The 25,152-nt window shown below is 41.5% G+C and overlaps 1 protein-coding gene across 6 annotated transcripts in view; it reads right to left on the bottom strand.

Moving 5' to 3' along the window:
• Positions 1-25,152, bottom strand: part of KDM1B (lysine demethylase 1B) — a 69,098-nt gene that overhangs the window by 21,287 nt on the left and 22,659 nt on the right. For 4 of the 6 annotated variants that reach the window (XM_034961517.3, XM_034961516.3, XM_034961519.3 and 1 more), the window contains 7 exons: positions 16,764-16,802; positions 14,563-14,773; positions 11,184-11,368; positions 5,312-5,488; positions 4,884-4,958; positions 1,979-2,116; positions 898-1,069 (listed from right to left, as the gene is read on the bottom strand). In XM_034961517.3, coding sequence (XP_034817408.2) covers positions 898-1,069; positions 1,979-2,116; positions 4,884-4,958; positions 5,312-5,488; positions 11,184-11,368; positions 14,563-14,773; positions 16,764-16,802 — 997 coding nt within the window. The remainder of the gene's footprint in view (positions 1-897; positions 1,070-1,978; positions 2,117-4,883; positions 4,959-5,311; positions 5,489-11,183; positions 11,369-14,562; positions 14,774-16,763; positions 16,803-25,152) is intronic. The other 2 variants (XM_055113206.2, XM_055113207.2) reach the window with 1 other exon arrangement.

Raw genomic sequence — 25,152 nt, 5'->3', positions numbered from 1 at the left:
CAATTTAAGAAGCAATACAGTAAAATTTAAGCTGGCACCCTCGTGAAAATGAGCCACTATGGATGGTCAAGTTTTCTAAATAGTTGTGGCTAATATTGCCCATTTAAGTACAAAAGCCAAAAGATTTTGAATTAAAATTCCTTTTTTTTTTTTGAAATAGGGTCTTGCTTCATTGCCCAGGCTGGAGTGCAGTGGTGGGATCATAGCTCACTGGAACCTCAACCTCCTCAGCTCAAAGCTATCCTTCCACCTCAGCCTCCCGAGTAGCTGGGACTACAGACACACACCACCATGCTTGCCCCCCCACCCCCTTTTTTCTGTAGACACAAGGCTCACTATGTTGCCCAGGCTGGTCTTGAACTCCTGGGCTCAAGTGATCTTCCCCGCTTGACCTCCCAAATGTTTGGATTACAGGTGTGAGCCACTGTGCCTAATGGGTTAAAATTCTTAAACTGTAATACTCTTGCATTCTTAAAATATACTGGAAAAAACCTTAACTCACTGCTCAACAAAAAGAAATCCTGGCACACACAAACCCTTACCTAGAAAAGACATTACAGGGTGATGATTTATCACACAGGGCTTACCACATGTTCCCATAAAAGTAAGCTACTCTGGGAAATTTAAAATTAGACACGTAGGTAATTTTGTAAAACACCAGCTATTGTGTAAAGTAAGGTCTGTGTGTGTGTGTGTACACAACGCAAGCATCTAAGGCTCCCTACAAAAAGTTCTCCTCCCCTGAGAACTTGGAGAATCCATCAGTCCAAAAGAAATGCTCAGGAGGGCTACCCTGTTGCCGACATCCGACCTCGCAAATGAACGATGCCACTGCTGATGAAGCTTAGGTAACAACGAAACTGAGATGGAACAATCAGAACACCGTTCTCCCCATACCTCCTAAAGGGACATCTTGGAGCTGAGTCTTATCCTTTCTCCACTCAGAGACAACATCCAAGAGAGCATTAAAATGAAAATCCATGCGCTTGTCAATAGTGGGGTCAGTTATTCTTCCACCTTCCTGAATTAAGTCACATCTTTCTCCAAATTTATGCATGCTGATGCCAAGCTTCAAAATAATAAGAATAAGAAGGTGAAAATTTTCCCTGGAAAAAAATATTTACAGGTTCTAAGCTGAAAATCAGACAGAGCTCTCATGGAGAAAATGGTCTCATATCTCTCAAAAATAAAGCTAAATATGCTTCACGGGGAATGGCAGCAAAGTCAGGCAGTGAAAAAAAACAGCATGAAATCTACAAGATTTTATTTGATGAGAATGTGAGAGGGGCAGCAACAGCTCCTACGCCATGCCCACTGTAACTTTTTGGCTAATGTTTCAGATGCTAGACACTGCCTGTCCTTGCTCGAACATTCTATCTCCTCTGTGGACCCTCATGTAAATGAACACACAAACACACAAACACTCATAGCAGAAGTTGAAATTGAATTGACCATCAATAAACATTTCAGAAAAAGCCTTGGGCCTACCAACTCTTCAAATAAACTCTCTATGACTGCCAGATTAAAGACAGGCTGCCTCCTTAAATATGATGTTCAGATTAGTAATACATAATTTTTTTAAGTATAAGTATGTCCCAAATATTGCATGTAAAATATCCCATGTAATACTGGGAAATACTTGGGTAAAAAATAACTTGTTTATCTGAAAATGAAATTTAATTGAGAATTCTGGATTTTTATATGCTAAATCTGGCAACTCTAAAATTATGAGATAACCAAGTGGCCTGCAAAGAACAAGGAAATAAAATTAAATAGCTTAGAAAAAGGGAAAAAAGTATTTTACATCCTCTAGTTCTACCTTCTCAGAAAGGCAGAAGTGTAATTCTTACTGCTTTGCATAGGAGATGAGGGGGCTGTTATATGTAATTTACTTTAGAAGCATATTAATACTGCACACAAGCAAATTGAAACTGTTTTTCTTTCCTTTATCTACAACGCAAAGCTAAAAGAAACTCACTTGTTCACACATTAATGCTACTGGGTTGTTAATACACCCATTGACAATCTGAGCTCCTCTTCCCACTGTGACGCCTTTAAAAGATTTATCATCCCAGACTCGGCCTCCAATTCTGTCTTTGGCTTCCAGGACAGTCACCTAAAAAGACAGACAGTCAGGGAAGCTAAATAGGATACAAGAGTTATATCAGACACAGGATTATAAAAATGTAGAAGGACACTGTTAAATAGCCTCTATATTTGGTTAATTCCAAATATTTCTAAAAAAACAACTTTAAAAAGCAGGCAGTGTGAAGAGAAGCCAAAATAGATGTTCAAAACAATCCATCTAGACGCTAGCGAGGAAAAACTGAGTGGTCTGTTGAAAGAATCACTCAAACCAGATACTAAGATTTGATGAACTAGGCCAGATGCGATAGCTCATGCCTGTAATACCAGCACTTTGGGAGGCCGAGGCAGGAGGATCACATGAGGCCAAGAGTTTGTGACCAGTTTGGCCAACATGATGAAACCCTGTCTCTACCAGAAATACATAGTCAGGTGTGGTGGCATGCACCTGTAATCCCAGCTATTCAGGTGGCTGAGGCACGAGAATCACCTGAACCCTGGAGGTGGAGGCTGCAGGGAGCAGAGATTGTGCCACTGCACTCCAGCCTGGGCAACAGAGTGAGACCTTGTCTCAAAAAACAAAAAGATTTAATGAACTAGTACATGAAATGTACTTTGAAAGCTTTTTATAAAATAGTATTCCATAAGAAGCAGTTAAAAACTTCTTTAGGTGATTTTTCCTAAGAAATATCTACATAGCAAAATTCCTTTAGGACTGCGAATAAGCTTTAACTTCCCTAAGATATATTATTAAAAAAAAAAAAAAAGTATGCCACTCCATATAAATATTACTTCATGGGCTTGGCCTAATGAGGTTTGTCTCATACCCAGGCTATTTTATTGCCCTCAAATTTCTAATGCTGGTGGCATGAGAAGCTGCTCTTGGGTGCACAGGCAGCACGTCACCTGCAGCCCTGGATGCCTAGTGCCACATTCCCGGAGCTGCATTACCTGAAAATGTGAGTCCTATTCATCGCAGGGCCAGTCTTTCACTTCTGGATCTCTAGAAACTACTTGAAATTCTCAAGGAGAGGTTCCCCAAGTTAACCATCTTTCAGGCTACTCAGAGGAATCTATTTCCCTCCCATGGCGGGAATGGAGGGTCTCCTGGGTATCTCCCCCATCACTTGGGGATGGGGCGGAAAGGAATATTGATTCTCCAAACTGCTTTCTCAAACTTACATTCTTCACTTTCTCTAACTAGGAAGGCTGCACCTTGTAGTTCTACCCTCTTTCTCTGACAGAACCATCCATTTCTAGTTTTTGTTTGAGTTGGGGTCTCACTCTGTCACCCAGACTGGAGTGCAGTGGCTAGATCTCGGCTCACTGCAACCTCTGCCTCCTTCACTCAAGAGATCCTCCCACCTCAGCCTCTTGAATACCTGGGGCCACAGGTGCATACCACCATGCCCGGCTAATTTTCTTTTTGTTTTTTTTTTTCTTTTTTTTGGTAGAGACAGGGTTTTGCCATGTTGCCCAGGCTGATCTCAAACTCCTGAGCTCAAGCGATCTGCTCACCTCGGCCTCCCAAAGTGCTGGGATTACAGGCACTGAGCCACTGTGCCCAGCCCATTTCTAGTTTTTTTTTCAGTATAAGAGGAAGGCTGAACATTAAAGACCAGCCTGCCTAGATTGTGGATTTTAATAACCTTCCTTGTAATATAATCTGTAGGTTTCCCAAGTAAAACTCAAATAACCTTGGCCCAAATATCTAATACTGAAATAAACAATCAACTGAAACATGTGCTAGGCCTGGAGCAGTGGGTCATGTCTGAAATGAGATTCAAAGGGCATTTTTTGTTTGTTTGTTTGTTTTTTTGAGATGGAGTCTCGCTCTATCGCCCAGGCTGGAGTGCAGTGGCGCAATCTTGGCTCACTGCAAGCTCCGCAAAGGGCATTTTTGACGGGCATAAAAAAATTTAACTGGAGGCCGGGCACAGTGGCTCGCACCTGTAATCCCAGCACTTTGGGAGGCCAAGGCAGGCAGATCGCTTTAACTGAGGAGTTTGAGACCTGCCTTGCCAACATGGTGAAATCCCATCTCTACCAAAAATACAAAAATTAGCCAGTCTCATAACACTGTCTCAAAATAAATAAATAGATTTAAAAAAAAAAACTTAGAACTGAGTATTTCAGAAACTTTTTTACACAAGGAATAATGAATATCCATGCTACTATTTCCTGTCTCAAACTACTGCGGAAACGGGCTTTTTCTCATCATGTCTATTGTGCGAATAATAATCTGTCAAGAACTTCTACTTTGGCCAGGTGCAGTGGCTCACATCTGTAATCCCAGCACTTTGGGAGACCAAGGCAGGCAAGGCAGATCACTTGAGGTCAGGAGTTCAAGACCGGCCTGGCCAACACGGTGAAACCCCACTCTACTAAAAATACAAAAATTCGCTGGGCATGATGGCACACATCTGTAATCCCAGCTTGAACCCAAGAGGCAGAGGTTGCGGTGAGCTGAGATCGCACCGCTGCACTCCAGCCTGGGCGACAGAGCAAGACTCTGTCTCAAAAAAAAAAAAAAAGAATTTCTACTTTAATGCCAAGTTAGAATTTCTTCTGACTTGCTCATTAGAGTCTAAAATTATCTCCAAAGCTGTGAGAATTTCTATTTACCTTTTTCTTATGAAATCAATTTCAAGTTTTATAACTTTTCTAGGACCCAATATAAACATATAATGTATTTAGTATTCTTCACTAAAAATAGGAACTGGTTTCTAAATCTTAGAAATTTGGACCAAAAGGAGCAGTCAACCATCTGTTCTAACTCCATGTCCCCAAAATCCTACCTTAATTCCAAAGTTATGCAGTTGCCTAGCAGCTGCTAATCCTGCTGGACCAGCTCCGATAATGATGACTGATTTCTTAAAAAGAAAAGAAACAAAAGTCCAATTAGAGCAGATGATAACAACGTCCTGTTTTAGTTGTTCCGGAACTGCAGAGCAAATTCGTTCATTTACATTTCTTTGATGTCCTTAGAAAGTTATTTTCCTAAAGAATGTGGTGGCACTTGTCTTATTACTCCCTTCCCTTTTTCCCTACAATCTGGGGAAAGAGTGCTTGATATTCTCCTTTCAGGAGAAACACATTCTGCGAAAGCCTTGCTTCTGTTAAGTTTTATGGTGATAATGTGGCTTTTACTATATTTATTAACAGCAACAGACTAGCGTTTGTCCTGATCAATGGCAAGGCTATCGCTAAAGCTACAATCACCTACATTGTGGTAGTCCTTAGGGAGAAGATACTGGTCGGCTCCCACGCTGAGAACTCCAGTGTTGATGAGACCTTTTCTGGTCATAAAATACAGTATTCTCTCCACTTCCTGAACGCATCGAATACGCACGAGACCCCGGACGATGATGTGAGGAATACATTTCTGAGGAGTAAGAGCTTCCTGTGTTTGGAAATAAAACCAAACTGCTTTTTTAAAAAAGTCCCAAGAAATTCAAACAATAGCAGGAAAACAATCCATTTAAAAGACAAGTAAAAGATCTGAATCAACATTTCTCAAAAGCAGATGCTCAAATGGCCAACAGGTACAGTCCTCCCTGGTTTCCAGAAGGAGATTGGTTCTAGAATCCTCCTGAGAAGACCAAAATCCATAGATTCTCAAGTCCCTTATGTAAAATGACATAATATTTACATATAATCTACGCACAGACTCCAGCATGCTTTACGCTACCTCTAGATTACTTATAATACCTAATACAATGTAAATGCTATGTAAATAGTTGTTACATAATATTGTGTAGGAAATAATGACAAGGAAAGTCTGTATAGTGTTTAGTAGAGATGCCACCATCCATTTTTTTTCCCAAATATTTTCAAGATGTGGAACCCAAAGGTACAAAAGTCCAAGTATATATGAAAAACTCCTCACCGTCACTAATCATCAAGGAAATGCAAATTAAAGCCACAATGAAAATCACCTCACACCTGTTAAAATGGCTATTATCAAAGAAGACAAAAGGTAACGAATGATGAAGAGAAAAAAGAACCCTTATTCACTGTTGGTGGAATGTACATTAGTACAGTCATTATGGAAGACAGTATGGAGGTGTCTCAAAAAACTAAAAAATAAAACTACCATACGATCCAGCAACCCCCACTGTGGGGTAGTCAAATAAAATGAATCAGCACGTCAAAGAGAGATGTGCACTCCCATGTTCATTGCAGCATTATCACAACTGCCATGGTATGGAATCGACCTGGAGTCCACTGATGGATGAATAAAGAAAATGCGCTATATCCACACAATGGAATACTATTCAGCCTTAAAAGAAAAAAAAGGAAATCCTGTCATTTGCAACAACATGGTTGAACCAGAAGCACATTATGTTAAGTGAAATAAACCAGACACAGACAAATACTGCATGATCTCACATACACATGTGGAATCTAAAAACACCCAACTCACAGAAGCAGAAAGTAGAATGGGCATTACCGGGGCTGAGGGGAGGGGGAATAGCGGGGAGATGTTGGTCAAAGGATAAAAAATTTCAGTTTAGACAAGAGGAATAATTTCAGGAGATCCATTTTACAACATGGTAACTACAACACATAGTTAATAACAATGTATTATACACTTGAATATCATGGAGAGAGTTTTAAGTTATCAGAGACAAAAAAGGTAACTATATGATGTAAGGCATATGTTAATTAGGTCAATTTAGCTATTCCACAATGTATACATATTTTCTTTCTCTTTTTTTTTTTTTTTTTTTGAGATGGAGTTTCACTCTGTCACCAGGCTGGAGTGCAGTGGCACAATCTTGGCTCACTGCAACCTCTGCCTCCCGGGTTCAAATGATTTTCCTGCCTCAGCCTCCCAAGTAGCTGGGACTACAGGCGCCTACCACCAAGCCCGGCTAATTTTTTGTATTTTTAGTAGAGACAGGGTTTCACCACATTGGCCAGGCTGGTCTCAAACTTCTGACCTCAGGTAATCCACCCGCCTCAACCTCCCAAAGTGCTGGGACTACAGGCGTGAGCCACCGTGCCCGGCCACAACATACATATATGTATTTCAAAACATCAGATTGTACACGATAAATAAATACAATGTTTAAATTTCTCAATTTAAAAGGCAAACCAATTAATGTTTAAAACTTTTTTTGGTTCCTCAAAAGGTTAAACCTAAAATACCATATGACCCAGTAATTCCAATCCTTAGCATATACCAAAAAGAACTGAAAACAGATGTTCAAACAAAATGTTCACAGCAGCAGTATTCAAATAGGGAAAAGGTGGAAACAATTCAAAGCCCATCAGTGGACGAATGGACAAACAAAATGTGATATGAACAATGAAATATTATTCAGCTATAAAAGTGAGTGAAGTTCTGACGTGCTACAACATGGATAAACCTTGAAAACATTATGCCAAGCAAAAGAAGCCAGTCATAAAAGGCCACATATTATATGCTTCCATTTACTGGAAATATCTACTACAGGCAAATCTATACAGATAGAGAGTAGATTCGTGGTTGCCAGGGGCTGAGAGCAGGAGAAAATGAGAAGAGACTGTTTAATTGGTATAGGGTTCCCTCTTGGGATAATGAAAAAGTTCTGGAACTAGATAGTGGTGATGGTTATACATTATATATGTATTTAATGCCACTGAGCTGTAAATTTCACAATGGTTAAGATGGAATAGGGCTAGCCACGGTGGCTCATGCCTGTAATCCCACCACTTTGGGAGGCTGAGGCAGGAGGAGCAATCACTTGAGCCCAAAACTTGGAGACCAGCCTGTGCAACATAGCAAGACCTTGTCTCCATTTAAAAAAAATAAGAAGGAAAAAAATAAGGTAAATTTTATGTTATGTGTATTTAACCACAATAATTTTTTTAAAAAAATCTCCAGGTTATTCAAATCCATCACTTATCACTAAGACAGTAAGAACAAAGGGAGGTTTGCCCAGTGGGGAAAAAGAAGGAGACAACAGGAAAATATAGCAATTTACACTTTATCGTGTCGGTTTTCCCTGAGCAAGAACGACTGCAGCAGGTGCATGGCGGCAGAACACATCACACTCCTGAGTCAACAAAGGCCACTACAGAAATCCAGGCTGCTGATCCTACTGACCACAGAAAAAGCTGGTTTCTTGTGACTGACAAGATGGTTGGGGGGATAGGGGGAACCAGCACGGTGGCTCACGCCTTTACAGCACGTAATCCCAGCACTTTGGGAGGCCAAGGCGGGTGGATCACCTGAGGTCAGGAGTTCAAGACCAGCCTGGCCAACATGGTTGAAACCCCATCTCTACTAAAAATACAAGAAATTTAGCCAGGCGTGGTAGTGCACACCTGTAATCCCAGCACTTTGGGAGGCTGAGGCAGGTGGATCACTTGAGGTCAGGAGTTAAGAGACCAGCCTGGCCAACATGGTGAAACCCTGTCTCTACTAAAAACACAAAAAAATTAGCCGGGTTTGGTGGCGCACACCTGTAATCCCAGCTACTCAGGAGGCTGAGGCAGGAGAATCGCTTGAACCCAGGAGGCAGAGATTGCGGTGAGCTGAGATCACATCATTGCACTCCAGCCTGGGCAACAAGAGTGAAACTCTGTCTTAAAAAAAAAAAAAAGACACTGTCTTTCTCTGCTCACCCAGCCTTGGCATGACCTTGATCTGTTTCAAAGACTCAAGAGTAATGATGCCACCACCTCCACCCAGTGTCAGGAAGCAAGAACAGGCACCAAGCAGCTCCCACCCCAGGCCTCTCCTCTGCTCCTTGTCACCAACCCCCCAGCTCCACCAGAACCAAATATTCAAGAAATAACACATACAACACTGGCTTGGATTGCTGCAGAAGATAATACATTTGTTTGTATTCATAAAGTTAAAAAAAAATCATTTCAAGGCCAGGTGTGGTGGCTCATGCCTGTAATTCCAGCACTTTGGGAGGCCAAGCCAGGAGGATTGTTTAAGCCCAGAAGTTTGAGAACAGCCTGGGCAACACAGCAAGACCTCATCTCTAAAAAAAAAAATTAGCTGGGCATGGTGGCACGTGCCTGTGGTCCCAACTACTCAGAAGACTAAGATGGGAGAATCACCTGAGACTGGGAAGGCGAGGCTGCTGTAGTGAGCTGTGATGGTGCCACTGTACTCCAGCCTGGGCAACAGAACAAGTCTGTGTCTCAAAAAAAAAAAAAAAAAAAAAAAAAAAAAGAAAGCACACATTTCAAAGTCTTTGATTCTTTTAAAGCCAATATATTTATGTTTTCCCACTATAATATTAAGTATATAAATTCCTTTTTTTTTTTTTTTTTTTTTAGACGGAGTTTCGTTCTTGTTGCCCAGGCTGGAGTGCAATGGTGTGATCTCAGCTCACTGCAGCCTCCTCCTCCTGGGTTCAAGCGATTATCCTGCCTCAGCCTCCCAAGTGGCTGGGATTAAAGGCCACCCAGCACCACCTCCGGCTAATTATTTGTATTTTTAGTAGAGACGGGGTTTTGCCATGTTGGCCAGGCTGGTCTCGAACTCCTGACCTCACATAATCCACCCAACTGGGCCTCCTAAAGTGCTGGGATTACAGGCGTGAGCCACCGCGCCCAGCCGGTATACACAATAAATTGTATCTTACGAAAAACTAAAATAGATCCAGGTAAGCTTAGGACTTCTATAAGATTCTTCCCCTGTATAAGTCAAATTTCAAAGTCAAACAGAAAGAAATGTGACCAAAAAAAAAAATGAATCCAAGGTGTTTCTCTGTTGTAATTTTTTTTTTTTTTTGAGACGGGATCTCACTATCTTGCCCAGGCTGGTCTTGAACTCCTAGGCACAAGCGATCCTCCTGCCTCAGTGTCCCAAGTAGCTGGGACTACAGGGCCACACCACCACTCTTTATAATTTACTTATAGGAAATTCTGACCACAATTTTGTTCAGTTTGGTTTACTGAGCACCTATCTCAAGGCTACTGGGCGGAAAATAAGTTGCACAGCCTACTCAGCTTGCTACCTCGCACAGCCTACTCACCTGGCTATAATTCATATAGTTGCATTAACAGCCATAACTTAATCAGGTTATGTCATTTCATTCTGGATTCTAATCCAGTGAAATGCCAAGGTGAAACTGGCATATCTTTCTTTAGTCAAGATCACTTTGGCAGTCTTGCACAATGTTCTGAATTCAGCAATGACGCAAACTGCTGATTAAATTAATAAATCAGAAAAATGCTAGGGTCAAGAGAATCTCTGTGGGTTTTTTTTGGAAACAGGGTCTCATTCTGTCACCCAAGCTAGAGTGCAGTGGCACAATCACGGCTTACTGCAGCCTTGACCTCCCAAGCTCAGGCCATCCTCCTGTCTCAGCCTCCTAAGTAGCTAGGACTATGGGCATGTGCCACCACACATGGCTAATTTTTTAATTTTTTGTAGAGATGGGGGGTCTCATTATGTTGCCCAGGCTGGTCTTGAACTCCTAGGCTCAAGCGATCCTCCTGCCTCAGCCTCCCAAAGTGCTGGAATTACAGACACAAGCCACTTCACCCAGCCCCTTTGTTTTTTGTTTTTAGCTAGTATTCCCATTCTGCCCCATAATTTATTTTCACCTTTTTCAAGGTGGGTACAGTGTGACAGCCCTAACATGTATTTAGACCCAACAGAAGAAATGTACTGGTCTTGGTTGATTTAGGATGCCGAGGTGAATAAAAATTCCTGTCCTCAAGGATTTGTATGTAATTCAATCTTTGATGTTTTTCCCTCCTGCCATTGCCATTGGAACTCTTTGGACCAAACCTTGCACCTTATACTCACCACTGGAGAGTCAGCATTCTGACTATGTGTGGTCTAAAGTGGTGGTTTTCAACAAGGGGTGATTCTGTCCCCATTTGGAAATGTCTATAGACGTATTTGGTTTTCACAGGTGGGAAGCATTACTGGAATCTAGTGGGTATAAGCCAGGGATCTTGCTAAATATCCTACAGTGCAAAGACAGTCCCCACCACAAAGAATTATCTGCCCAAATTGTCAACAGAGGCAAGGCTGAGAAACCCTGGCATAAAAGGTTCCATCCCCAGATAAAGTATCCCCTCCTTTTCAACATGGTCCTCCTCTGTCCAGTGCTATTGGCTAACATGCCCTTACTTACTTTGCAGTTAGTATACCACAGTGCGAGGATGAGGTTTCTCAAAGCCAGGTACATGGTGGGGTCTCGGGAATACTCTGGAAACTCATAGAGCTCATCCAGTTCCATCACATCCGGCCTCACACAGAGGGCTTTGCCACACTCATTGGGCTGGTAGAAAGGCTGGAAGTATCGGTTCATGCCTGGAACTGATAGGTAACACAAATGGGCAACTCCTACAAGCTGTAACTTCCAAATCCAGAAGAATTAAAGGGCAAAAGCAAACCAAAAAGTAAGCCTAGACAAGCTCCACTCTCTACCCTACATAAATACCTTTGCTTCCTCCACCCAGTTAGACAAAACGTACATAAATTAAGTATTTTTCTCATTCTTTCTTCATGCTATTCTCAACTTTAATTTTCATAGCATGGAAAAATTATTTTATTTTTAATTGTGGTAAAAAAATGCATACCATAAAATTTATCATCTTAATTTTTTTTTTTTTTTGAGACAGAGTCTTGCTCTGTTGCCCAGGCTGGAGTGCAGTGGTCCAATCTCGGCTTACTGCGACCTCCATCTCCTGGGTCCAAGCGATTCTCATGCCTCAGCTTCTTGAGTAGCTGGGATTACAGGTGCTCGCCACCACATCTTGCTAATTTTTCTATTTTTAGTAGCTATGGGTTTCACTATGTTGGCCAAGCTGGTTTCAAGGTACTGGCCTCAAGTGATCTGCCAACCTCAGCCTCCCAAAGTGCTGGGATTACAGGCATGAGCTACCATGCCCAGCTATCTTTCTTTTCTTTTTAAGATGGAGTCTCACTCTGTCGCCCTGGCTGGAGTTCAGTGGCGCGATCTTGGCTCGCTGCAAGCTCTGCCTCCCGGGTTCACACCATTCTCCTGCCTCAGCCTCCCGAGTAGCTGGGACTACAGGCGCCCGCCACCATGCCCAGCTAATTTTTTTTTTTTTTTTTGTATTTTTAGTAGAGACGGGGTTTTACTGTGTTAGCTAGGATGGTCTTGATCTCCTGACCTTGTGATCCACCTGCCTCAGCCTCCCAAAGTGCAGGGATTACAGGTGTGAGCCACCGCGCCTGGCCTTCTTATCTGTTTTTAAGTGTACAGTTCAGTAGCGTTAAGTACATTCATGCTGCTGTGCACAGATCTCTAGAACTTTCTCATCTTGTAAGACAAATTCTGTATCCACTGAATGCCCACTCCTCATGGAGATACGTTTTTAAAATAACTTTTTTTTTTCTCGAGACAGAGTCTTGTTCTGTCACCCAGGCTGGAGTGTAATGGCACAATCTCAGCTCACTGCAACCTCTGCCTCCCAGGTTCAAGCGATTCTCCTTCCTCACCCTCCCCAGTAGCAGGGATTACAGGCACATACCACACACCTGGCTAATTTTTTGTGTATTTTTTTTTAGTAGAGACGGAGTTTCACCATTTTGGCCAGGCTGATCTCAAACTCTTGACCTCATGATCTGCCCGTCTCGGCCTCCCAAAGTGCTGGGATTACAGGCGTGAGCCACTGTGCCCGGCCTAAAATAACTCTAATGGCATTTTTCTGGCTATAAAATGAATAGGTTCATAGAAGTAAATAACAATCACTAACCCCTGATTATGTCAGTGGTGGAGTTACATTTAGAGGTACACTTTATCCTTATTTCTGTGTCTATTAACAGAGAATATTCGCATAATAGATATTTGCCTTCACGAAACTGAAAAAAATGTTATGAAAGTGCCGTTTTCTAACCTGCTTTTTAATGTGTACAATACCATGAATACTTTCCTGTGTCACTAAATATGCATTCAATGGCTGTATATTTTCTTATTACTTAACCATTTCCCTATTGCTAGGCATTACATTTCATCCAATTACTTCACTATTACAAGCAATGTGAAAAGAAATTTCTTTGTACCTATCTTTGGATTTACATTTGATTAGCTGTTTAAGATAAATTCCTAGAAATAGCACTGCTGGGTCAAAGAGTGTCTGTTTAAAAGTTTTTGATGCACACTGCCAAATCTTCCTTCGTAAACATACACTCTCCCTAACAGCAGTCAAATGCCTCTTCATCGCATCTTCATTAACCCTGGGAATTACCACTTTAGCTTTGATTTCCACCACATCTATATTTCAGTGTTATTGGTAAACAACAACAACAACAAAACCTTAAGATAGGACCACAGTGCAAAAATCTATTTGCATAATCAAAAATGCCATTTGTTCCTGTCCAGGCGTAGGAAATCCAGAATTCTTGCTTCTTACACCAAGAATTCTAATGTAGAATTTTAAAGATGCCTTTAAAGTAAATAATCAGGCCGGGTGCACTGGCTCATGTCTGTAATCCCAGCAATTTGGGAGGCCGAAGGGGGCGGATCACTTGAGATCAGGAGTTCGAGACCAGCCTGGGCAACATGATGAAACCCCGTCTCTACTAAAAATATAAAAATTAGCCAGGCGTGGTAGCGTGCGCTTGTAATCCCAGCTACTCGGGAGACTGAGGCAGGAGAATCGCTTGAACCTGGGAGGAGGAGGTTGCAGGGAGCCAAGATCACGCCACCGCACTCCAGCCTGGGTGACAGACTGAGATTCTGTCTCAAAAAGAAAAAAAAAAAAAATTAACCAGCTGTAGTGGCACGTGCTTGGAGTCCCAGCTACTCAGGAGACTGAGGCAGGAGAATTGCTTGAACCCAGGAGCTGGAGGATGCAGTGAGCTGAGATAGTGCCACTGCACTACAGTCTGGGCAACAGAGTGAGACTCCATCTCAAAAAATAAAATAAAATAAAAAATAAAGTAAATAATCAAAAGTATGCCTGCTCTGCAGTTTTTTTGAGAGTAGGTAATTTCGCTGGGATCACCAGTGGCAATAATTAGAGGCAGAAAGACTCAGAAGAAAAAGGACTGCTCATATAGTTGAAAACCTTTTCCCAGTAAGTCAGAGTTCATGTTATCATTAAACAAGACAGCCATCCAACTTCCAAATAAATACTCATTAAGTCCTGTAGGTAATTCATGAGTGTTGCAGGTTTTCCAAACTACTGAGGAAAAATTAACCACACACTATACACAAATGATATGACTGATCCACAGTACAACCATTTCCATGAAATAATGAGGGGCTTTATATCATAGGTCGCATACATTTTTAAAAATAATTTTTATCTATTTATTTATTTTTAGAGACGAGATCTCGCTATGTTGCCCAGACCAGTCTCAAACTCCTGGCCTCAAGGAATCCTCCTGCCTCGGCCACCCAAAGTGCTGGGATTACAGGCATGAGTCACTGTGCCCAGCCTGCACATTTAAAAAAAATCCTTTGCGTTTTGCTCACTCACACATTCCTCAGGGAGGGGAGTGGGGAATAGAAAGCAGGGAGTCCCAGGAATGGCTCTCACCGTGCACGGAGAGGGCAGCCTTGGAGTGCTCCAGCTTCCCAGGGCTGGCATTGCCAGTGGCAGCGGCGCGGTTTGTGCTGGTGCAGGAGGGGCTCATGCCAACACAGTCAGGGTAGTAGGCAGACAGCAGGGGCGCTGCCACACTGTCTTTCAGCAAAGGAGGTAGGATGAGCATAGAGTACCACCAATGGTTGGAAACTTCCAATACTCTCTGCAATGGGCCAGACAGGAAGAAGAGAGACAAGGACAGACAAGAAATGTACATGCAGATTCTGCCAGGGACAGAGGGTTCTCTTCGTTTCACTTGTCCTTAATCCACTATGCTTTTTCTCGCTCAGACTTAACAATTCTATTCCAGAGCTCTACACACACAGATGTAGAAACAAAAATGGGCTGATAACACCTGGCGAGAATGTCTCCCAGACAGAATTCTTTCTGACATATGGCAACAGCCTCCCTTATCCCTCCCCCAAAATAAGCTCCCCAATGCCAGGTGAGTCTGAAAGCTGTGCCCATTTACTAGATCGCAAGCCTAGGTTTAAGTCTGATGTGAAAAATGCATCTCTGCTCAGTAATCATCTATCATTCAAGCCCCCCGCCTTTAACTTAGGACCTCAAGATAGTTAAAATTGGGAAACTGGGCATAAAAAATAATGCTCCCAAGTAGTAAGTATTACTGCTTTTTGCCAAAGGCTACTAAAAAACTTTCAGAGGGAAAAGTACACTGCAACCATCAAAATAAGACGCCAAATGTAGAATTGAACAAAAGCAGTTATTTTCAGTCTTCAAATACGTGATACTGTTCCAGAGTTGACTTAACATGGAGTCATCAAATCAGAGCCTTCTCATGATGACTACTGAAATAAAAAGAAAGTCTATGTGGCTTCCAAAGCAACACTGCCACAATCCATGGTAGACAGGCTTTTCTAAATGCAATCTGACACTTATGCTCCAGGAATTCGGGGGAAAAAAAATGTCTATTCTGGAGCCTGGAAAAAAAATGTGTGTGTGTGTGTGTGTGTGTGTGTGTGTGTGTGTGTACACACACACATATATACATACTGATATGGTTTGGCTGGGTCCCCACTCAAATCTCATCTTGAATTGTAGTTCCCATAATCCCCATGTGTCATGGCAGGGAGCTGGTAGGAGGTAATTAAACCACAGGGGCAGTTACCCTCATGCTGTTCTTGTGATAATGAGTTCTCATGAGATCTGATGGTTTTACAAGGGGCTTTTCCCCCTTTGCTTGACACTTCTCCTTCCAGCCATCATGAAGGACACATTTGCTTCCTCTTCTGCCATGATTGTAAGTTTCCTGAGGCCTCCCCAGCCATGCAGAACTGTGAGTCACTTAACCCTCTTTCCTTCATAAATTACCTAGTCTCAGGCAGTTCTTTATAGCGAGCAGCGTGAGAACGGACTAATACACATGGAAACACCCTTTTATATAACAGAATGGATTTAAAGTAGATTTGCTAAAAGTCAATGCTGTCTTTGCCTGAAAAGCTATCGTAGTTCCTGAGTTTCAGACATCTAGAACAATCCAATCCTGAATCACTGAAAATCAGAATGACTCAGGATTCTAGAAACTCAAGAAACCCAAAATTTAAAAACCTCTTTTCTGAAACAGTCACCGAATCTGGTTACATGGTACACTGAAGTTTGTCAACTCAGGTAGCAAAGTCTTATGAAGACAGAGGAAATGTGACCAGCTTTGCCAGCTGGAAGTACTGCTCCCCCTGCCATATCTGCATGAGGACAGGACAAAGCCAACATGCTGAGGTCAGAATGCATAAGAACACTCCTGCAGCTGAATCCAGGCCAAGACAATCAAATTGTGGCCCTCTTGTGCTTTTCTTAGGAGGACTCAAGTGGAGAAAAGGTCACAAAGTCATCCTTGAAAAACAAGTACAGCAAGCCTGAGCCCTAGAGCAAGGCAGGAGAGCTGTGTCTTCCTCTTCGTTTCCTTTTAATGAAAAGCAACATAACTTTATTTTTATTTTTTAAGTTGGGGACAGGACTACCCATAATATCACTATTGCTAACATTTTCATAATATAGTTACCATGTTAGATTAAAAAGTCACTGATCAGCAACCAAAGAGAAAGAAATTCATGAAGCTGTGACAATCATTTCCTTGTAACACTTATCATCAAAGGCACAATTAACCCCAATCCACACCATCCGGAAATACTCACTAGATCCTCTGGGAGGGAACAATGATCTGAGGTCTCAGGCTACAAAAGAAAACCAAGTGTTAAATTAGGGTTGCTTATAAAATATAGTCTCAGGTATCCCATTTATCTTCAATAAGATACCTCTTTTCACCTATCAGGCTGGCAAAGAAAAACATTTTTATGAAACAATGTATAAATCAGAGTGTCTGGAGGCCTGGCTCTGTGGCTCATGCCTATAATCCCAGCACTTCGGGAGGTTGAGCAGCAGTTTGGGAGGTCAAGGTGGGCGGATCACTTAAGGTCAGGAGTTTGAGACCAGCCTGGCCAAAATAGTGAAAAACTGTCTCTACTAAAAATATAAAAATTAGCCAGGCATCGTGGCAGGTGCCTGTAATCTCAGCTACTGGAGAGGCTGAGGCAGGAGAATCACTGGGACCCGGAAAGTGGAGGTTGCAGTGAGCCGAGACTGCGCTACTGCGCTCCAGCCTGGGTAACAGAGCGAGACTCCATCTCAAAAAAAAAAAAAAAGTGAGAGTGTGGGGAGACAGGCACTCTCATAAGGATGTTCCTGGTGGAAAATAAAGGCATATAACAACCACGAAGGGCAGTGACAAAATACGAACATTTAAAATGCACAATCATTTGACATCATCTTTTATAACTGAAAATACGTATGACACATCCAGCAATTCTAACTGGGTTATATTTTCCAGAGAGAGACTCTTGTATATCTGCACCAACAAAAGTATTACAAAATGTTCAAAGGAGCATTATTTGTATTCAAAAAAAGCTAGAAACTGGCCAGGCTCAGTGGCTCATGCCTGTAATCCCAGCATTTTGGGAGGTCAAGGCAGGTGGATCGCTTGAGCCTAGGAGTTCAACACCAACCTGGGTAACACCTCCCATCTCTACAAAAATTGCAAAAATCAACCAGGCTTGGTGGTGCATGCCTGTACTTCCAACTACTCGGGAGGCTGAAGTGGGAGGACTGATTGAGCACAGGAGGTTGAGGCTGCAGTGAGCTGTGACAGCACCACTGGACTCCACCTGGACAAGAGACCTTGTCTTAAAAAAAAAAAAAAAAAAAAAAGGAAAAAAGCTAGAAACAACCCAAAGGTCATCAACAGTACAATGGACACTTAAATTGTATTATAGTCAAACAATGGCATGCTGCACAGCAATGAGAACAAACTCTGACCACACATTACAACATGGACACATCTCAAAATGTTGGGCAAAAGAAGTTAGAACAGGCCCCGTGCAGTGGCTCACACCTGTAATCCCAGCACTTTGGGAGGCTGAGGTGGGTGGATCACCTAAGGTCAGGAGTTCGAGACCAGCCTGGCCAACATGGTGAAACCTCGTCTCTACTAAAAATACAAAAATTAGCCGGGCATGGTGGTGCGCACCTGTAATCCCAGGTACTTGGGAGGCTCAGGCAGGAGAATCACTTGAACCTGGAAGGCGGAAGTTGGAGTGAGCCAAGATCGCAACACTGAACTCCAGCCTGGGCGACAAAGCGACACTCCGTCTCAAAAAAAAAAAAAAAAAAAAAAAAAGTAGCTAGAACAATCATAGTGTAGGATACCATTCATGTAAAACTTAAAAGCAAGCAAAAAAACAAAACAAAACAAAACTATATGATTGTAAGTCAGAAAAGTAGGTAGTTACTCTAGGGGAGCAAGGGTTAAAGACTGTGATTAAAAGTGACACGGGGGTTCTAAGGGGCTGGTGTGTGTTCTGTTACTTTCCTGGGAGCCAGCTAAATGAGTACTTGGCGAAAATTCATTGAGTTATGCATTTCGATTTGTGCGTTTTCTGTTTGTATATTTCACTAAGAATAGTTGCCTAAATAAACAAGATTGTTAGACCATATGGCCTAGCAGTTCTAGTCCTTGGACTGTATTTCAAAGACATTCTTGTCCTTGTGCCAGGCAAGAATGCTCACAGTAGCATTTGTATGTAACAGCCAAAAACTAGAAACAGCCCTTATATTCATGAACACAAGAATACACACACCAAGGTAGGTTCACACAATGTAATTCTAATACTACTCTTTGGTATTAACACACCAAAGTCTTAGATGCATCAACATGGATGCATCTCCAAAACCTTAATGTTGAGCGAAAAGAGCAAGTTAAAGAGGAATATAAACAATTGTGATATAATTTGTAACCAGTATAAAAATATGCAAAACTTATGTTACTTAGGGTTTCAGAAATATGTATTAACCTTGTAACAAAAAGCAAAGGAGTAAGAAAGACAAAATTCAGGGCCCGGCGTGGTGGCTCACATCTGTAATCCCTGCATTTTGGGAGGCCGAGGTGGGTGAATCACCTGAGGTCAGGAGTTCGAGACAAGCCTGGCCAACGTGATGAAACCCCGTCTCTACTAAAAATACAAAAAATTAGTCAGGTGTGGTGGTGGGCACCAGCTACTCAGGAGGCTGAGGCAGGAGAATCGTTTGAACCTGGGAGGTGGAGGTTGCAATGAGCCGAGACTGCGCCATTGCACTCCAGCCTGGGTAATAAGAGCAAAACTCTGTCTCAAAAAAAAAAAAAAAAAAAAACCCCACAAAATTCAGGACATTGTTTACCCCTGCAAGGGAAGGAGAGGAAGCATAATAACTACTGAGGAGCACAGTGGAGGGAGGGACAAAGCCACTGGGAGTGCTCTGTTTCTTCAACTGAGTAGTAGGGAGGCACACCAGTGTTTGCTTTCATTCTTTCCTCCTTACATACAAATTATAACTCTTTGTGTCTATAACTTATTTCACATTAAAACAATAGCATCTACCCTTTGATACAGAAATTTCATTTGTAGGAACTGATCTTACAAATATACTCAAAAATAGTACAGATAGAAAGCTTTTCACTAAAGCACAGTCAGGAACAGTAAACGTTTAAAAGTAACCTAAATGCCCTTCAATAGCACTAAATTAAACACAGGACATCCGTTCAGTGGACTACTTATTAGACAGCCATTGAAGAGAAAGAAGGGCTAAGCACAGTGGCTCACACCTGTGATCCCAGCACTTTGGGAGACCAAGGTGGGAGGATCACTTGAGGCCAGGAGTTTGAGACCAGCCTGGGCAACATAGCAAGACCCTGTCACTACAAAAAAATTAAAAAAAATTAGCTGTGCATGGTCGTGTGCCTGTGGTGAGAGGCTGAGTCAGGTGAGAATCACTGGAACTCAGGAGTTTGAGGCTGCACTGGGCTAAGAGGATGCCACTGTACTCCAGCCTGGGTGACAGAGCAAGACTCCGTCTCAAAAAAAAAGAAATAAAAATGAAGAGAAAGAAGAGCTCTTTATATACTTACATGGACACATCTTTTAAGACATATTAAATGAGAAAGAGCAAAATCAAAAACAGTGTACAGAGTTGTCAATTGTTCTTTTTCATGTTATTCTACAAATAAACCTTCACTGACTTTCTCCTTAACAGCATACCACGCTGAAAACCAAAATTACTCAGGGTCAATATATATAATTTAAATTAATATTTCAAAAGTTCAGGTTGTGGAGAGTAATCGATTCATACTGGAACAATAAGATGAAGGGGTCTCAAAGGAGGGTGACTGGGGTTGGGGGAAGAGATTTCATGTTATCCATAGAAATTGGAATTTAAAAAGACTATAAAGGCTTTAACTAAGGTGAGGTGAGAAGAAAAGTAGTTAAGTTTTCAAAAATGTAAGGAATCTGACACCTCTGAGGCCCTCCTAGAAAAAAATGCTTGATGTTAAAATACAGCCAGCCAGGTTTCAAATCAAAATAAAAAAATGGAACTATGGTAAAAGAAATTACAGAGAGCAGTAAATCTATATAAACATATAAGTGAGAGTAAACAATGGAGGGAATACAGTTATAGAAAATAATTAACAAAATCGCCAAGAAAACTAAACAAAAAACAAAACCATAACAAAAACTGGGAGAGAAGAAAAGGAAGTGTTATATAATTTATTTTTTCTGATTTCATAGCAGGGTGTTGACCAATATCAACTAAAATTGAAACATGAAGTTTGTTTTTTTTATTTTTTCAAGTTAGAGTGATTTCAACTTTTTTACTTTTCTTCTTGAAACAGGGTCTCACTGTGTCACTTAGGCTGGAGTGCAGTGGTGCCATCTTGGCTCACTGCAGCCTTGACCTCATGGGCTCAAGGGATCCTCCCACTTCAGTCTCCCAAGTAGCCGGGACTACAGGAGCGCGTCACCAGGCCCAGGTAATTTTTGTATTCTTTGTAGAGACAGGGTCTCGTCATGTTGCCCAGGCTGGTCTCAAACTCCTGCCTCAGCCTCCCAAAGGGCTGAAATTACAGGCATGAGCCACTGCGCCCAACTGATTCCCACTTCTTATTCTCATATTTTCTTAACCTTTTAGAGAGTTTTTAGAAACTTATTTCTTGGGATAAAGAAATATTTTATGTTCAACAATTTCTTATTTCACTTTGGCTTCCTTTTCTTATTTTAAATTGATGTTATATTAAACACAACCAACTTAGAAAAAAAAAGTGTGTGTAGTACTATTCCTTAACAGGAAGCTATCTGTCAATCAGGCCTTCTCCCTGTATACACACAGAGGTACACTATATAGATACTCTTGAATGAATCTCACTCAATGATGGTTAATTCACAACGAAGACTGCATGAATTTTTTTCTGTTATCTTTGTTCTTTTCTATATTGCTGGAATTTTTCAATAATGAACACATATCATTTGTCTAAAAGTGTTCTACAGAAAACCTTCGAGTTTTCAAAAACTACTTAGAGAAATTAAAAGTGACAACCACCACCCAAGAAAAAATTTAAAAAACAAAAAGCAAGGCATAATTTAAACAATTAGTAAAGTCAAAGTTGTCCATTCAATTGTCAGCAAGTAAAAGAGAGGTGAGATTACGGATCACTCCAATTACAGTTTAGTCAAAGCACAGAACAAAATGTAAAAATCACAGCTAGAGTGGCCGGGAGCAGTGGCTCACGCCTGTAATCCCAGCACTTTGAGAGGCCAAGACAGGTGGATCACCTGAGATCAGGAGTTCGAGACCAGCCTGGCCAACATGGTGAAACCCCGTCTCTACTAAAAATACACAAATTAGCTGGGCGTGGTGGTGAGCACCTGCAGTTCCAGCTACTCGGGAGGCTGACGTGGGAGAATCGCTTGAACCTGGGAGGCAGAGGCTGGAGTAGGCCTACATGGTGTCACTGCACTCCAGCCTGGGCAATAGAACAAGACTCCTTCTCAAACAAAACAAAACCACAACAACAAAATCACAGCTAGTATTGATTAATGTAGTATTACACAAATCATCCAAAATCTTAAAAAATTGTCTGAAAAAACTTTTAGAATCATCGCATACCCAGGCTGAGTGAAAATGGCTCAAAAAGTAGAATCTATTAAAATAGTCTGCTATTTTTTATTGTTGCTTGGCTGAACTCTCCTTTAAATATTATAATGAAATGCCACTGAGTCAACTTTTCATTGTCAAGTAATCTGGGACATAGATAGTTAAGTTTAGTGCAACCAAGATATTGTTCCTGCAAGCTAGACACGCTCCCCTGTGCCTGTTCATGGTATTTTCATTGCTCAGTTCCCAGCTCCCATCAGTGCAGCCACGCAGCCTGGAAATGAACTGCCCACGCCCTCATGTCAGCTCCCTCCCATTTTCTCTTTTCTCTTCCTCTTCTTAGAGAGGCCTTCAACTCTTAAAGTTGAGTTCCAGAATCAATCAAGGGCCTCACCCTGGGCAAGACAGCAAAACCCCGTCTCTATTAAAAAAAAAAAAAAATACAAAAATTAGTGAAGCACAGTGGCACACACCTGTAGTCCCAGCTACTCGGGAGACTACGGTGGCAGAATCACCTGAGCCCAGGAAGTAAAGGCTGCAGTAAACCAGGATTATGCCACTGTACTCTGGCCTGGGAGACAGAGTGAGACCCTGCCTTACGGAAAAAAAAAAAAAAAGAAAGAAAAAATATCTAGTGCTAAATTGAAAGATTTTGGAATAGCTCTTACCAATTTCAGGAATCTAATCCCAGGCTCAGATCAATGCTTCCCCTCCCTCACTCTCAAATCACCAACATCAAGAATAAAAGAAAGGATACCAAGACAAAGCCCACCAACGTTAAAAGGAGAACAAGGGAACAGTACAAACAACTTTAAGTTAAAAATGTGACAACATAGATGAAAAAGACAAACTGCTTGAAAAACACAACCTTCCAAAATGGAAAGAAGTCATAAACCACCTAGATGGCCATATATCTGTTAAAGAAACTGAATGTGTAATTCCTAACTTTTTACAAAGAAAACTACTGGCCCAAATTGTTTCATTAGTGAATTCAACCAAACACAAAAAAAGAAGTAATATCAAACCTATACAACAAAATAGAAAAGAGGATATACTGCTCGTTTCAGAGCCAGCATAACTCTGAAAGCAGAACCCGACAAGGTTATTACAAGAAAGGAAAGTAACAAAGTATCCAAGACAAACACAGATGCAAAAATCTTTAACAAAATTTAATCAAATCTGGGAATATATAAAAAGAACAATATATTAAAAACAAATGGATTTTTTTTCCCCAGGAATGCAACATTGATTCAACATTCCCAAATTGGTATAATTCATTACATTTGCTGATTAAAGAAGAAAATGCAATGGTCATCATAAAAGATGCAGGAAAACTATTAGCCAACATCTATTCATCATAAAAAGTTATCAGCAGATTAGGAAAAGAAAAGGAGACTGCTCCATCTCATAAAGAATGTCTACAAAGAGCTATAGCCAACACTGTATATGACGATACTGAACACATTCCTCCTGAAGTCAGGAACAAGGCAAGGTTGTCTGCTCTCATCACTTCTATAGAACACTATCACTGGTGGTCCTGACCAATGTAGTAAGGCAAGAAAAAGGGCAAAAAGACTGAGAAGAGGTTTGTAGACAATCATGATTATTTGTATGACTGATTTGCAGACAACCCAAAGGAATCTATGAAAAAGATCTATGAAACTTAGTAAGTGAAGTTAACAAAGACTCTGGGTACAAGGCCAATATACAAAAGTCAATTGTATTTCTATATAGTTGCAACAGTGCACAACTTGAAAATGGAGTTAAAAATAAATTTTATTGGCTGGGTACAGTGGCTCACACCTATAATCCCAGCACTTTGGGAGGCCAAGGCAGGTAGATCACGAGGTCAGGAGTTCGAGACCAGCCTGGCCAACATGGGGAAGCCCTGTCTCTATTAAAATACAAAAAATTAGCCAGGCATGGTGATGTGTGCCTGTAGTCCCTGCTACTCGGGAGGCTGAGGCAGAAGAATTGCTTGAACCTGGGAGGCGGAGGTTGCAGTGAGCCGAGATCGTGCCATTGCACTTCAGCCTGGCGACAAAGCAAGACTCCATTTCAAAAAATAAATAAATAATAAAAAATAGGCCGGGTGCGGTGGCTCATGCCTGTAATCCCAGCACTTTGGAAGGCCAAGGCAGGCAGATCACCTGAGTTCAGGAGTTCGAGACCAGCCTGGCCAATGTGGTGAAACCCCGTCTCTACTAAAAATGTAAAAAAATTAGCTGGGCGTGGTGGTGGGTGCCTGTAATCCCAGCTACTCAGGAGGCTGAGGCAGGAGAATTGCTTGAACCCAGGAGATGGTGGTTGCAGTGAGCCAATACGGTGCCACTGCACTCCAGCCTGGATGACAGAGTGAGACTCCGTCCAAAACAAAAAAATCAATCAATCAATGAATTTTATCTACAATTACAGGAAAAAAAAATTAAGTATCTAGAAATAAATTGAACAAAGGCACAAAAGATATCCTCAGTGAATATTAGAAAACACTGTTGGGAGACATTAACCTCAAAAAGATGGAGACAGATACCATGCCCATGGGTCAGAAAAGGGGTCAGGAAACATTTTCTGTAAGGAACCACATAGTAAATATTCTGGGCTCTGTCGCAAATACTGTCATTGTAGCATAAAAGCAGCCAATACATAACAATGAGCATGGCTATGTCCCAATTAAAACTTTATTTACAAAACAGGTGTGGTACCAGGAGCAGGAATGAGCATGGCTATGTCCCAATTAAAACCATATTTACAAAACAGGTGTGGTGCCAGGTGCGGTGGCTAACGCCTGTAATCCCAGCACTTTGGGAGGCTGGGAAGGGAGGATCACTTGAGGCCAAGAGTTCAAGACCAGCCTGGGCAATAGAGCAAGACCCTGTCACTACAGAAAATTTTTTAAATTAAAAATAAAATAAATAAATAAATAAATAAATAGGTGTGGCCTCAAGGAACTAGAGAAACAGGAACAAACCAAACCCAAGCCCAGCAGAAGAAAGGAAATAACCAAGATCAGACAAGAACTAAATGAAATTGAAACAAAAAAAATACAAAAGTTAAATGAAACAAAAA

Source organism: Pan paniscus, chromosome 5 (genome assembly GCF_029289425.2).
Source record: "Pan paniscus chromosome 5, NHGRI_mPanPan1-v2.0_pri, whole genome shotgun sequence".
NCBI classification, from domain to species: Eukaryota; Metazoa; Chordata; class Mammalia; order Primates; family Hominidae; genus Pan; species Pan paniscus.
The sequence above is the reverse complement of the archived record's forward strand: the minus strand, read 5'-3'. Positions and strand labels throughout refer to the sequence as shown.